The sequence below is a fragment of the Oncorhynchus kisutch genome, unplaced genomic scaffold (assembly GCF_002021735.2).
Source record: "Oncorhynchus kisutch isolate 150728-3 unplaced genomic scaffold, Okis_V2 scaffold1098, whole genome shotgun sequence".
NCBI classification, from domain to species: Eukaryota; Metazoa; Chordata; class Actinopteri; order Salmoniformes; family Salmonidae; genus Oncorhynchus; species Oncorhynchus kisutch.
Genome location: NW_022263043.1, coordinates 1 through 13,410, shown reverse-complemented (window position 1 = coordinate 13,410; position 13,410 = coordinate 1). Strand labels below are relative to the sequence as shown.

Below are 13,410 nucleotides of genomic sequence, written 5' to 3'. Positions count from 1 at the left end.
CCTCCTCTTTGAATGCTCGCTCCTCTGCCTCCTCCTCTTTGAATGCTCTCTCCTCCGCCTCCTCTATGACTGCTCTCTGCTCCTCTTTGAATGCTCTCTCCTCTGCCTCCTCCTCTTTGAATGCTCTCTCCTCTGCCTCCTCTTTGAATGCGCTCTCCTCCGCCTCCTCTGTGACTGCTCTCTGCTCCTCTTTGAATGCGCGCTCCTCTGCCTCCTCCTCTTTGAATGCTCTCTCCTCTGCCTCCTCTTTGAATGCTCTCTGCTCCGCCTCCTCTGTGACTGCTCTCTGCTCCTCTGTGAATGCTCTCTGCTCCGCCTCCTCTGTGACTGCTCTCTGCTCCTCTGTGAATGCTCTCTCCTCCACCTCCTCTTTGAATGCGCGCTCCTCTGCCTCCTCTTTGAATGCTCTCTCCTCCTCCTCCTCTTTGAATGCTCTCTCCTCCTCCTCCTCTTTGTATGCTCTCTCCTCCGCCTCCTCTTTGAATGCTCTCTGCTCCTCTGTGAATGCTCTCTCCTCCGCCTCCTCTGTGACTGCTCTCTGCTCCTCTGTGAATGCTCTCTCCTCCGCCTCCTCTTTGAATGCTCTCTCCTCCGCCTCCTCTTTGAATGCTCTCTCCTCCGCCTCCTCCTCTTTTAATGCGCGCTCCTCTGCCTCCTCCTCTTTGAATGCTCTCTCCTCCTCCTCTTTAATCCCTCTCTCCTCCTCCTCCTCTTTGACTATCACATTGAGTTCCAGTGGTTGACTACAGTCCTCCAGCTTCACTAAGACCATCTCTGGACCCCACTGTGAGCTTCTCTGTGCTGGAAAACCACAGTAAGAACCCGGGGACTTGGGTTCAGACATGGAAGGCTATTGTAGGATTCAAAAGAGGCACAAACAAAATGTAAGGTGAGTTTCACAACTGGAACATCTTAAAGGAATATATCTAAATATTCCAGCCACTAACACATTTAGCTAGCTAGTATTGCTTTGGCGATTGTACAGCTAGCGTTAGCAACGTTAAGCTAGTTGGGTAAGCATTATCTTACTGACGAATTTTACTGGCACTTTTTTTTACTGTCACTTTCTCACTAGGATGAAACGATAGACACATTATCAGCAAGAAGTTCATTTGAAACATTGCCGAACCAAAATGACATTTGATTTGTAATCTCTAAAATGACCAATTAGCTAATGATTAGGTGCTGAAATTAAAATAACTAGCTTGCTAGCTAGCCAGCCTTAGAAACTGCCTAGCTAACTAGCCATGCTCACTTATTAGCCAATATATCTTTGCCATCTTGAAGATGAACAATTCACACATCACACAATTCACATTACTGTCTTAATAACAAATAACGGTATCATTCACAACAGCATCTTTAAGAGTTGCTTGGCATGATCGATCGATCGATCGATAGATAGAAACGTTCGTTAGCTTGAGTAGGCATTTTAATGACCAGTGAGTAAGCTAGCTAACGTTTGCTAAAATGGCTATTGTTTACACATAATTTGGTGGATGTCGATAAATAATCCGCCTACTAATGTTTACATATGGAATCTTTTCAGAATATATTAGAAATGTAGATCTTACCTTGACGCTTGACATTGAACTGGCAGCTGTTGTTGTTCTAGCTCGCGCAACTCCTTCTTTGGTTTAACGGCGGGTGGCTTCCAGTATAATGTTGCATTACCGCCACCAACTGCACCGGAGAATAAATAAATTATACTTTGTGATACAAATTACCCTGCCAAGTATTGTTGATGTTCTCGGTATCCATAGCCAGAATAGCCAGAGGTTTCTTGTTATATTCATCATACCTTGGTTTTGTGGTAAGTGTGAATGAAAAAAATAATAATTGATAATGGTTTTCATAAACATACATTGTCCTATGGGATATTCATTGGCAAGGTAAGGAAGGAGGATGGTAAATTTGATATGCATTACATATACCAATTAACATACCTTTGTATTTTTTGGATTCACAGACTTCACCATCCCTACACCTCTGAATATAACAGGAAACCTGTTCAATCATCATCCACTGCAAAATCATTCTGGCTATATACGGAGAACATCAACACATTAACATCAACAGGCCAGAGGATATACCCATTGGACTTGGGGCTCTGCTGGGAGTTTACCTCATATTTAGATTGTTTTTATTCTGCTTTGCCACTAAAATCATAACACTGACAACTAAAATATTGTATTATTGTTGTTATTGTTATGCATATTAATAATAATATGGGGGAGGGGGTTACATTTTTACCCCAAAAGGTTATTTAAAAAGGTTATTTGAAGAACTTATAGGGCTTCCCCCACAGTTTCAATTTGAATAACTTATAGGGCTTCCCCCACAGTTTAAATTTGAAGAACTTATAGGGCTTCCCCGCAGTTTCAATTTGAAGAACTTATAGGGCTTCCCCCACAGTTTCAATTCGAAGAACTTATAGGGCTTCCCCCACAGTTTCAATTTGAAGAACTTATAGGGCTTCCCTCACAGTTTCAATTCGAAGAATTTATAGGGCTTCCCCGTAGTTTCAATTCGAAGAACTTATAGGGCTTCCCTCACAGTTTCAATTCGAAGAATTTATAGGGCTTCCCCGTAGTTTCAATTCGAAGAATTTATAGGGCTTCCCCCACAGTTTCAATTCGAAGAATTTATAGGGCTTCCCCCACAGTTTCAATTTGAAGAACTTATAGGGCTTCCCCCACAGTTTCAATGTGAAGAACTTATAGGGCTTCCCCCACAGTTTCAATGTGAATAACTTATAGGGCTTCCCTCACAGTTTCAATGTGAAGAAGTTATAGGGCTTCCCTCACAGTTTCAATGTGAAGACGTTATAGGGCTTCCCCACAGTTTCAATGTGCAGAACTCCTAAAGGATACACAAGGAACCTTTTCTTTTTAGAGTGTATAGTTGATAACCATGTCAATGAAGACTAAAAAGCCAAACATAGCCAACCTTACGGAAGCACGTCACTCTGTACTGGCAAAATTCTACAACTCACAGGGGCCTCGTTCATAACCGTTGCTAAATGTAACAGTATAACGTTGGACTAGTAAATTAAAGGTTGCAAGATCAAATCCCGGAGCTGACAAGGTACAAATCTGTCGTTTTGCCCCTGAGCGAGGCAGTTAACCCACTGTTCCTAGGCAGTCATTGAAAATAAGAATTTGTTCTTAAATGACTTGCCTAGTTAAATAAAGGTTCAATTGAAAAATATAGAATTACATTAAGAGTCATAAAGATTTGTGATTTGACTTTATAAATGTAAATGTTTTATTGTGGCATAAACACAACCAGACATGAAATAATGTTTTCATCTGATTGTCAAACAATCACCTCAAAAGGTCTCCTTTATTAGGCTACAGTCGTGAAGGGAAAGAAAACACCAGAAAGTGTCATGACATTTGGAGATTGTCATTATGCCAGAATTTATGCGTCCACTGCTGTCCGCGTGAGTCTCGTGTCGGCCACTCATCTCTGCCTTGGCAAAATGTGATGTGGTTAGACGAGAACACTGACATTATGGAGCGTAGGCTACACCACCCGTTTAAGGCCATTGGCTCGTTGTTCATGCCTCTGACAGGCAGTAGTGATAAAGAGTGGTCTACTAGCTTACAGTTTGACATTTTGTTTTAATTATTGTGAAAGGCTCATGTTTTACCGGTACGGCGTACCCCCACTATTTATTTTGCCGGGGACGTCGTACCGCCTTACTTCCCCCCTGGTGGTAGCTCAAGCTACTTTACATAGTGGTTTTCTAAATTTTTCTTTAGACCTTTGACAGCTGCACGGAATACTGGCTGGAGTAGTTCCATCCTCTCAGGTCCCCAGATCTGTGTAGGGCTCTGAGGGAATTTGAAAGACTGAGGATTACGTTTTTGTTTTGTATGTTGTTTTTCAGACGTTTGGGGGGGTTACGTTTTTTTTCTTTTTTTCCCTTTTCTATTTTAGATTTCCACCCTTTGTTTTCTGAATCCAGTAGAGGGCAGGAATACAACTTTTCAGGTTGTAGTCCACCCTAAAACCCCACTGAAGAAGACAAAGCTGAAGAAGACAAAGATCTGAGCAAGTATGGGTAGCTGCAGCCCAATATGGCGACCGGAGTGTGAGTGTGTCAAAAGGAGTGGGCGTATGGAGAGCGAATCAGCTAATTGGGCAGATTTGTTGCCACTCAAGATGGTTGTACATGGCTGATTGGGCTGCACAACGAGTCAATAAGCCGTAGACTAGTGCACCGGTGTTCTATGGGACTCTCAATCACGGCCAGATGTGATACAGCCTGGATTCGAACCAGGGACGCCTCTTGCACTGAGATGCTGCGCCACTCGAGAGCCCAAATGGTCTGGGGGTAAAAGCTATTGGCCAATCTGTTAGTTTTTGCAATGACACTCCTATAGTGCCTTTCTAGATAGTTAATATTGATAACCATCTAGTTGTCACCTTGATACATGTACATACATTCGACTCAATGGGGAGGCCATGAATGGCAACAACACTACTGTCCGGCAATGGCGTGAGAAGTAGCTACCTAGTTTCAGGGTGATAGTCATAGTCAGCACATGCAAACAACGCGTGAAGCAGTTGGATTAAATGCATTAGACACATTTCAGTTGAACAACTGACTAGGTATCCCCCTTTCCCTTACACCAATCATCAGTACAAACAAAATGTTTGTATAAAACTAACAGTGAAATGCGACTCGGACTCATCATTTGGATTCAAAACAGAAGTCCAAATCCTCGCTGTATATTAGGTCAATATACAGTATTGCGTGGTAAGAAGCGGAAGGAAAAAAACACCGCTCAATCAAAACCGGAGCGCTTTCGACACACCCACTCGCCAATACTCCAGTCGCCATATTGTGCCGCAGCTACCCCCTTCTCGAATGTAGACCTTTTTTTGGAAGTACTGGTGCTTTCAGGACAACTGGGGGGGAAACGAGGTTAAATAATGACGTTAGTGAACTTCAGGTCGGAGCTCTAGAAAGATGCCCTAGTATCCGACTTGGATGACTGTTCAAAATGATTTTCCAAATCGGAGCGAACGTATTTTGACATTATAACGGTTGCAGAGTTGTCTAATGGGACAATAAATTGTAAGAGAGGATATTCGTCAAATTCAACGTCTCCTCTACCAAGATACTGGTGCAGCTAGCTAACGGTAGCTAGTAACAACAACAAAAAGCTACCTTTGGCTAGCAGCTAGCTACCTGCAGTAAACCTAATGTTTACTGTGCGCCATGCAAGCTTTAGTCGCACATTATTCATCAACTCCTAAACTCACTATTATTCATCAACTCCCAAACTCACATTTAATGTTGAAAAGTCTTTGCTATTAATCGTTTGGGGGAGAAAAGGTTGAGCTCCAGTGGGACTGTAAACTTCCGGTCCGTACTAAAACCGGAAGTGACGTAAAATTTGTGCTGCCATCAGGTAGGTGGCTAGTAACTCCGCGTTTTCCAAGTTATAATACATATATTTATATATGAGACGTGACTTGATACGTTGCTGATTTAAGGAGTACTGCCCCTACTAGAATGCGGGATCATCTAAATAGCTAGAACTCTATGAAAAGGACAGAAACAGAGAGAGCAAGCTAACAGAAGTACTAACATCGTTAGCATAGGTGGGTGGCTGTTTTGTTTGCTGCAGTACTGTTAACGTCAGAAGCTGGCCTTTATTGGTGAGTGCTGAAATAGTGGCAACATGTTCACAAAAATAAACCGTAATATTTCCGCCGTTATCATCATCATGTCATCTGTGCCTCCACTTGTCATTGCTAATTGTAGCCCTCGGTCTTGTATGTCTGTAAACATCAGATCTGTAATAACGTTAAACATTATGCCTCTGCCTACCAGCTATATGCTGTGAGTGACTTATCTCCTTTGTGTCACTAGTTATGTTTCCGTGAACTTGTCCAATGATTTGTCGACATTTACAAAGTTCGCATAGAAGACAGTTGCCTGGAAACCCGACATTGAATTCCCTAGAATTCTACGTCCATCCGAAATGTAGCGTTTTGAATCATGAACGTTTCCTCTCGCGACCTCCACAAGCGAGAATGTTGAATCCAAATCTATTTTAAGGTAGGCCTACCGGTGGTCCGTGCAGTTGGTCTCTTTGGTGGTAGGAATGTGAGACATATCGATAGGAAAGTATAATTAGCCTGCATGGATAGAATGCAAGAATTTACTCATATTTGCCATATTCTAATAATGAATGTGCCGACATATCGCCATGGTCCATGCAGCTCTCTCTAACTTTAGGTGGCATTCTGCCTTCCAGTGATTAGCTTCTCTAACAACTGGTTCCTGTGAACTACAGTCTCGACACTGTGTTTTAACGTTTAGAAACAACAACCACTGCTACTGTCTGTCATCTATGCATTGTCACTTTAACTCTACATGTACATACTACCTCAAATAACCGATGCCCCTGCACATTGACTCTGTATCGGTACCCCCCCTGTTTACTCTCCCTGTTATTTCAGGCTGCTCTTTAATAATGTTACTTTTATCTTATCTGTATTTCTTCATTGTTTGTTAGGGTCTTGTAAGTAAGCATTTCACCTGTTGTATTCGGTGCAGTGACTAATACGATTTGGTCATCCTCGCTCTCGAAACTTATGGCCCTTTCATTAGCGAGAAAAAAATACTTGAAATAAAAAATATTTTTCACAGATTCATACAGATATGGGTGCCTCCATCTGACGAAACTACACTTCCTCTACACTTCCCGAGTTATGCGTACAAGTGTTTGAAGCACGCTAGATACGGTTCGAACACACCGACCGTGACATTGCGCAAAATAGTATGCAGCATAATCTGGATATGTATGCAACCAAAGTTCAACATTCACCTTCTGCTGCCATTTATGTCAAGCCGTCTACACTTACAGTTTGACCCATACGTTCAACGTATGCACCACACCGAACGCACTGCAACTACCCTCCGCAACACGATGCTGCAAGGCAAACGCAACATTTCATTGTGCAGGTGTGTTCGAAGCATGGCAATGTAGCACAGGTGGTCACCTCTGTTTTCTGTAAACAAACGCTGTAACATGGATACAATATGGCCATGTGGAACACTAACCTTATGAAGGTGTCGTTTTATAAGTTATTTATGTTTCCAAAACGGTACCTAAAGCTAGGCTCTTAACAAAACTCCCTCGTCAGAAGATACTATCACAAATAGGCGCAAAAACATTTGGCGTCTATGAATGGGGTAAGTGCAATGATGTATATAAACTCTGGATTGCTGATGCTATGTATGGGCTATTGAGAGGCTTTGAAGCTGTTGGTCATCCATATTGGCACTCCCTAGTAGGAGCAGTTCTCCATAGGAATGAATGGCATTCTACAGTATTTCAATCAAATGTTGAATTACATGTATTTTTGTTTTAGTGAGGACAATAACACTAGTAATCTACTTTAAGGAACATGTTTTGATATTTTTATATTTAGGTCACATCATTTAAACGTATACATTAAAATGTCTGTAATGGAATTCATGTGTCCAACGAATGGAGCCTTTTCTGTATGTTGGTCATCTATGAACATTTGAACATCTTGGCCATGTTCTGTTATAATCTCCACCCGGCACAGCCAGAAGAGGACTGGCCACCCCACATAGCCTGGTTCCTCTCTAGGTTTCTTCCTAGGTATTGGCCTTTCTAGGGAGTTTTTCCTAGCCACCGTGCTTCTACACCTGCATTGCTTGCTGTTTGGGGTTTTAGGCTGGTTTTCTGTACAGCACTTTGAGATATCAGCTGATGTATGAAGGGCTATATAAATACATTTGATTTGATTTGTAGCTTCCAAAATATTATTTACAATGGTGGGAGAGTGTCAAGGTGGCAACACGGTGACTTCAACACAGCGCCCTATGTCATCTAGTGTGTGTGTAAAAATATATACTGTAGATCATTGGGTAACTTGATCTCCTGTAGATCTTAAATAATTGGATGGCGAAACTTGCAAGGCAAAGCAATTCAGGTATTCTTAAAAGTTAGGAAAATCAGTCCTAAAAATAAATGTAATTTTTAGTTGAAAAAATTGATTTTGCAGGCAGTAGGCATTTTCAATTAAATGTGGAGTTTTATATATAGTTACGTGATAACATCACGTGCCCTGTGTACCTTCAACTTTATCCTGCTATAATTTCTTTGGGGGGAAATAAAACACGTTCAATCATCATGTCTTGTAGTAAAGAAAGTTTGGCAAAAGACAAAACTACCCATGTCGAAACAGATACAAATGTTGTTGATGTTTAGAAAAGTTCTCCTAGATCTGCCGTTTCCATTACACATGTCGCAATGATATTTTTTGCGACATTGCTGGGTCAATGGAAACCTGCCTACTGTCGCCAAAACATAACATTTCACTTCGTGTGTGTGTGTGTGTGTGTGTGTGTGTGTGTGTGTGCATGCCATCACACCTACAGATAAAGCACTGTATATGGATCCTCACATCCGTGTTAAAGACGAACCCACTAGTGATGATGACGTTACACACAGCTGGTGCAACCCTGTCCGGCCCTCACAAATGGACTACAGTCATGAAGGTAAACTAGGATATATATATAACATGTTTTTTCCTACTTTAAAAGTGTTTAAGAAGTGAGGCAGTGCCACTCCTCTCATATGTTCTGTTTCATTGGGTAGGATAGAGTAGAGAGGAAAGCGTTCTGAAATAGAAGTGGACCACAGCCGTACACATGCTACTGGAGGACACGGTGGTGGGAGGTTACTGCCTGAAAACATGCCATCATGTCAGATCTCACAACGGCTGGATGGGTGTTTAACATACCAGCTAACCACATCATGTGATGTATCAATTTGATGCCAGACTGACTAGTCGATGATGTGGCACGAAACCATTGGTTGACGCTATGCAACGCCTGCACATCTGTCGGGACGGAACACCACCAACGGTATATTTGTTCTGGAGCCAGCGGCTTAGACCACAAGACCACATGTCCCATTTCCATGTAAAAGGACCCATGAGCACCAACATGTAAAGGTCATAGGAGAATGTCAAATCTGGTGTCAAATGAAAGCTGAGTCTATATTTTTGAGAAATGAAGGCATATACAGTTGAAGTCAGAAGTTTGCATACACTTAGGTTGGAGTCATTAAAACTAGTTTTTCAATCACTCCATAAATTTCTTGTTAACAGACACAAGTAATTTTTCCAACAATTGTTTACAGACAGATTATTTCACTTATAATTCACTGTATCACAATTCCAGTGGGTCAGATGTTTACATACACAGAGTTGACTGTGCCTTCAAACAGCTTGGAAAATTATGTCATAGATTTAGAAGCTTCTGATAGGCTCATTTACATAATTTGAGTCAATTTGAGGTGTACATGTGGATGTATTTCAAGGCCTACCTTCAAACTCAGTGCCTCCTTGCTTGAAATCATGGGAAAATCAAAAGAAATCAGCCAAGACCGCAGGGAAAAAAATTGTAGACCTCCACAAGTCTGGTTCATCCTTGGGAGCAATTTCCAAACGCCTGAAGGTACCTCGTTCATCTGTACAAACAATAGTACGCAAGTATAAACACCATGGGACCATGCAGCCGTTATACTGCTCAGGAAGGAGACATGTTCTGTCTTCTAAAGATGAACGTACTTTGGTGCGAAAAGTGCAAATCAATCCCAGAACAACAGCAAAGGACCTTGGGAAGATGCTGGAGGAAACCGGTATAAAGATATCTATATCCACAGTAAACGAGTCCTATTATCGACAGAACCTTAAAGGCCGCTCAGCAAGAAAGAAGCCACTGTTCCAAAACTGCCATAAAAAAGCCAGACTACGGTTTGCAACTGCACATGGGGACAAAGATTGTACTTTTTGGAGAAATGACCTCTGGTCTGATGAAACAAAAATGGTCATAAAGACCATTGTTATGTTTGCAGAAAAAGGTTGATGTTTGCAAGCCAAAGAACACCATCCCAATTGTGAAGCACGGGGGTGGTAGCATCATGTTGTGGGGGTGCTTTGCGGCAGGGGGGACTGGTGCACTTCACAAAATAGATGGCATCATGAGGGAGGAAAATTGTGGATATATCGAAGCAACATCTCAAGACATCAGTCAGGAAGTTAAAGCTTGGTCACAAATGTGTCTTCCAAATGGACAATGACCCCAAGCATACTTCCAAAGTTGTGGCAAAATGGCTTAAGGACAACAAAGTCAAGGGATTAGAGCGGCCATCACAAAGCCCTGACCTCAATCCCATAGAACATTCGTGGGCAGAACTGAAAAGGCATGTGCGAGCAAGGAGGCCTACAAACTTGACTCAGTTACACCAGCTCTGTCAGGAGGAAGGGGCCAAAATTCACCCAACTTATTGCGGGAAGCTTGTGGAAGGCTACCCAAAACGTTTGACCCAAGTTAAGCAATTTAAAGGCAATGCTAACAAATACTAATTGGGTGTATGTAAACTTCTGACCCACTGGGAATGTGATGAAAGAAATAAAAGCTGAAATAAATCATTCTCTTTACTATTATTCTGAAGTGGTGATCCTAACTCACCTAAAACAGGGAATTTTTACTAGGATTAAATGTCAGGAATTGTGAAACTGAGTTTTAATGTATTTGGCTAAGGTGTATGTAAACGTCCGACTTCAACTGTATACTTCCCCAAACCATTTTATATCCTTAATATTAAGAATAAGCAAGTTTTGATTTCTGCTCATACCACAGAGGACTCTAGATGTATATCACCCGTTTTAGCATGGACGTTGCCATTGAGGGCTTCCACCATTTTAATTGGGTAAGAGAATATCATGTTACCATTGGTGTATTAAAGTCATGGTGATGCCCCTTAATAATGAATTCAAGTGGGGAATGGGAACAGTAACTTTATGATCAAACTTTATCTTGGTTCCATAAGAAAGCTGAGGGAGATTTTACCTCAATTCTGTTACCAAACTTTGGATCTGCACTGTTCTTCTAGTAAATGTGTTTTTATAGTAACATTTTCAGTGTAAATTGTTAAAATAGAGTGGGATGGTTTGTTAAACTTTGAAATCAATGGTGTTTGTTAGGCATACATTTTAAAGTGGAAAAATCTGAGTCAGTGTCATTCCATTACCATGGAAATGCCATATTGTAACAAACCTAGCTAGTGTTGACCATAAGGCCGGTTAGGCACAATTCCCATAACTCGCCAAAAATTCACAGATTTTCCAGAAATCTTAGCTGGAGGATTCACAGATTTCCTGCTTCTCTCCTGATCTTGAACCTAATTCTATTCCATCCCCAGGTGCTGTTGATAAGTCTGAGTTGGAACCAGGTGACCTTCCAGGCCTCAGTGAGGCAAGAAAACCAACATTCAATGTGATTGTCAAAGAGGAGGAGGAAAAGGAGGATGATGAAGATGATGAGGAGGACATGGTTGACAGAGGTTGGGTTTGGGGAGAACATTATAGTTTCATAGTAATGTCCGTAGCATTGTGTTAAAGGCCCAGTTGTGGTCAAAATTCTGTGTTTCTTTGTTTTGTGTCAGTTTCATCAGCTGTTCTATAAATATAACACTGTAAAAGTGTAATATTATATATATATATATATGTATGTATATGTATATATATATATGACCAGTGTTATTTCTTGATAGTTGCTGATTGAAAATGCCCGTACACCAGGGGTGGGGCAATTCCAGTCCTCGAGGGCCTGATTGGTTCACAGTTTTGGCCCCAGCTAACACACGCAGGACTCCAATAATCACCTAATCATGATTTCAGGTTAAGAATGCAGATTGATTAATCAGCTGTGTTTGCTAGGGATGGAGAAAAGGTGTGAACCAATCAGGCCCTCAAAGGACTGGAGTTGCCCACCCCCTGATCTACATATTCTAATCAGCAGATTTGTATGGGTGGAGTTAAGAGACCAATAACAGAGCCCCTAATCTCTCACCAATAACAGATAGTTTTCAGGTGACAATTCCCTCCAATTCGGCCCTCCCAGACAGAACTAGCAAGATTCTTGCATGAGATTTGTTTGTTGTTGCTACCAAGCTATTTTTGTTTATTTTTGACAACTTTAATGGGACACTTACAGTAAGGTACTTAATTGTTACAGAGAAATTATTTGATATTCAGTCAAAAACGGCTGCATTGGGCCTTTAATAGTATATGTCACGTACATTGTGTAATATGCCCCACATTGAGTGACTGCCCGCCCAATAACTACCTGTGTCTTATCTCACTCGCGCACACACACACACACATTTTTGTTTACTCTAAACAAAAAAATATCTAGCCTGGTTAATCCAGACACTAACCAATGTTTTAACCAGGCTAAATCTATTCCCTTGTCTGTCTAGGTTCAGACACTGACTACACACCAAGTCCCGCTGTGGTAGTGAAGGTGGGAGAACACAAACCACCAAAGAATAAGAACACAGTAAAGAAACTTCACCAGTGCCCCGACTGTGGTAAAACCTTTGAGAGGCTGTCGCGTCTGAAGAGGCACGAGCCATCACACTTGAGGAAGAGCAAGCACCCGTGCCCTGACTGCAACCAGTCTTTTGGCAACCTCTCAGTCCTGAAGAAACACAGGGCAACACACAAGAGCACCGAGAAGCTGACTCACCAGTGTCAACAATGTGGCAAGACGTTTGAGAAGCTATCGCGCCTCAGAAGGTAAGCCAGAACACCAAAGACCCATTTCTGTTCTGTAAAAAGTTAATGGACAATTAACTGTGTAGACAATAACAATAGTGTTCTAATCTAAGGCACCAGCCCGTACACCAGAGGAGAAAGAGGATGGACCACCCGTGTCCTAAATGTGGCAAGACCTTCAAGAAGTTATCCTCCGGCCTGGTTCGGCACGAGCGAGGACACACCGGAGAGAACCGTTCCCTTGCTCCCAGTGTGGGAAGAGCTTTGCCGACGACCGTCACCGGAAAGTGCACGAGCAGGCTCACCAAGGGAAGCTGGAGAGACCCCACCACCGCTGCGCTGACTGCGGGATCTGCTTCCCCAAACCATCCGAGCTTCGACGGCACCAACGTGCTCACACGGGAGAGAAACCGCACCGCTGCCCTGACTGTGGGAAGGCCTATTCCCGGTCAGAGACTCTGAAGAGGCACCTTCTCATCCACACGGGGGAGAGACCTCACCTCTGCACTGATTGTGGGAAAAGCTTCATTGACTTGCAGCAGTTGAAATCTCACCAGCGGATTCACACTGGAGAAAACCATTTCACTGCCCCACTGGTGTTTGGGAAGGGTTTCTCACAGAGGGTAACATGAGGGCACACCATCGGACTCACACAGGGGAGAAACTTCATCACTGTGCCGACTGCGGGGCCAGTCTCTCCACATCTTCTAGTTTAAAAGAGCATCAGCTCATTCACACAGGAGAGAGGCCCTTCCAGTGTCTGGTCTGTGGCAAACGCTTTCT

At 42.4% G+C, this 13,410-nt stretch overlaps 1 protein-coding gene across 1 annotated transcript; it reads left to right on the top strand.

Annotated features, from left to right (window-relative positions):
* The first annotated feature begins 4,852 nt into the window (after positions 1-4,852).
* Positions 4,853-13,089, top strand: LOC109877051 (zinc finger protein 641). Its single transcript, XM_020469374.2, has 5 exons — positions 4,853-5,676; positions 8,438-8,557; positions 11,271-11,411; positions 12,330-12,648; positions 12,741-13,089. The coding sequence occupies exons 2-5, from the start codon at positions 8,452-8,454 to the stop codon at positions 13,087-13,089; spliced, it is 915 nt and encodes a 304-aa protein (XP_020324963.2). The 5' UTR covers positions 4,853-5,676; positions 8,438-8,451.
* Positions 13,090-13,410: the final 321 nt, after the last annotated feature.

What these genes read in the sequence shown, in the direction of transcription:
- LOC109877051 (XM_020469374.2), top strand. Translation starts at nt 8,452, where the DNA reads ATGGATCCTCACATCCGTGTTAAAGACGAACCCACTAGTGATGATGAC. An exon ending in AATGGACTACAGTCATGAAG is followed by an intron (nt 8,558 to 11,270) that starts GTAAACTAGGAT and finishes TTCCATCCCCAG; the next exon opens with GTGCTGTTGATAAGTCTGAG. An exon ending in AAGCTATCGCGCCTCAGAAG is followed by an intron (nt 12,649 to 12,740) that starts GTAAGCCAGAAC and finishes TTCTAATCTAAG; the next exon opens with GCACCAGCCCGTACACCAGA.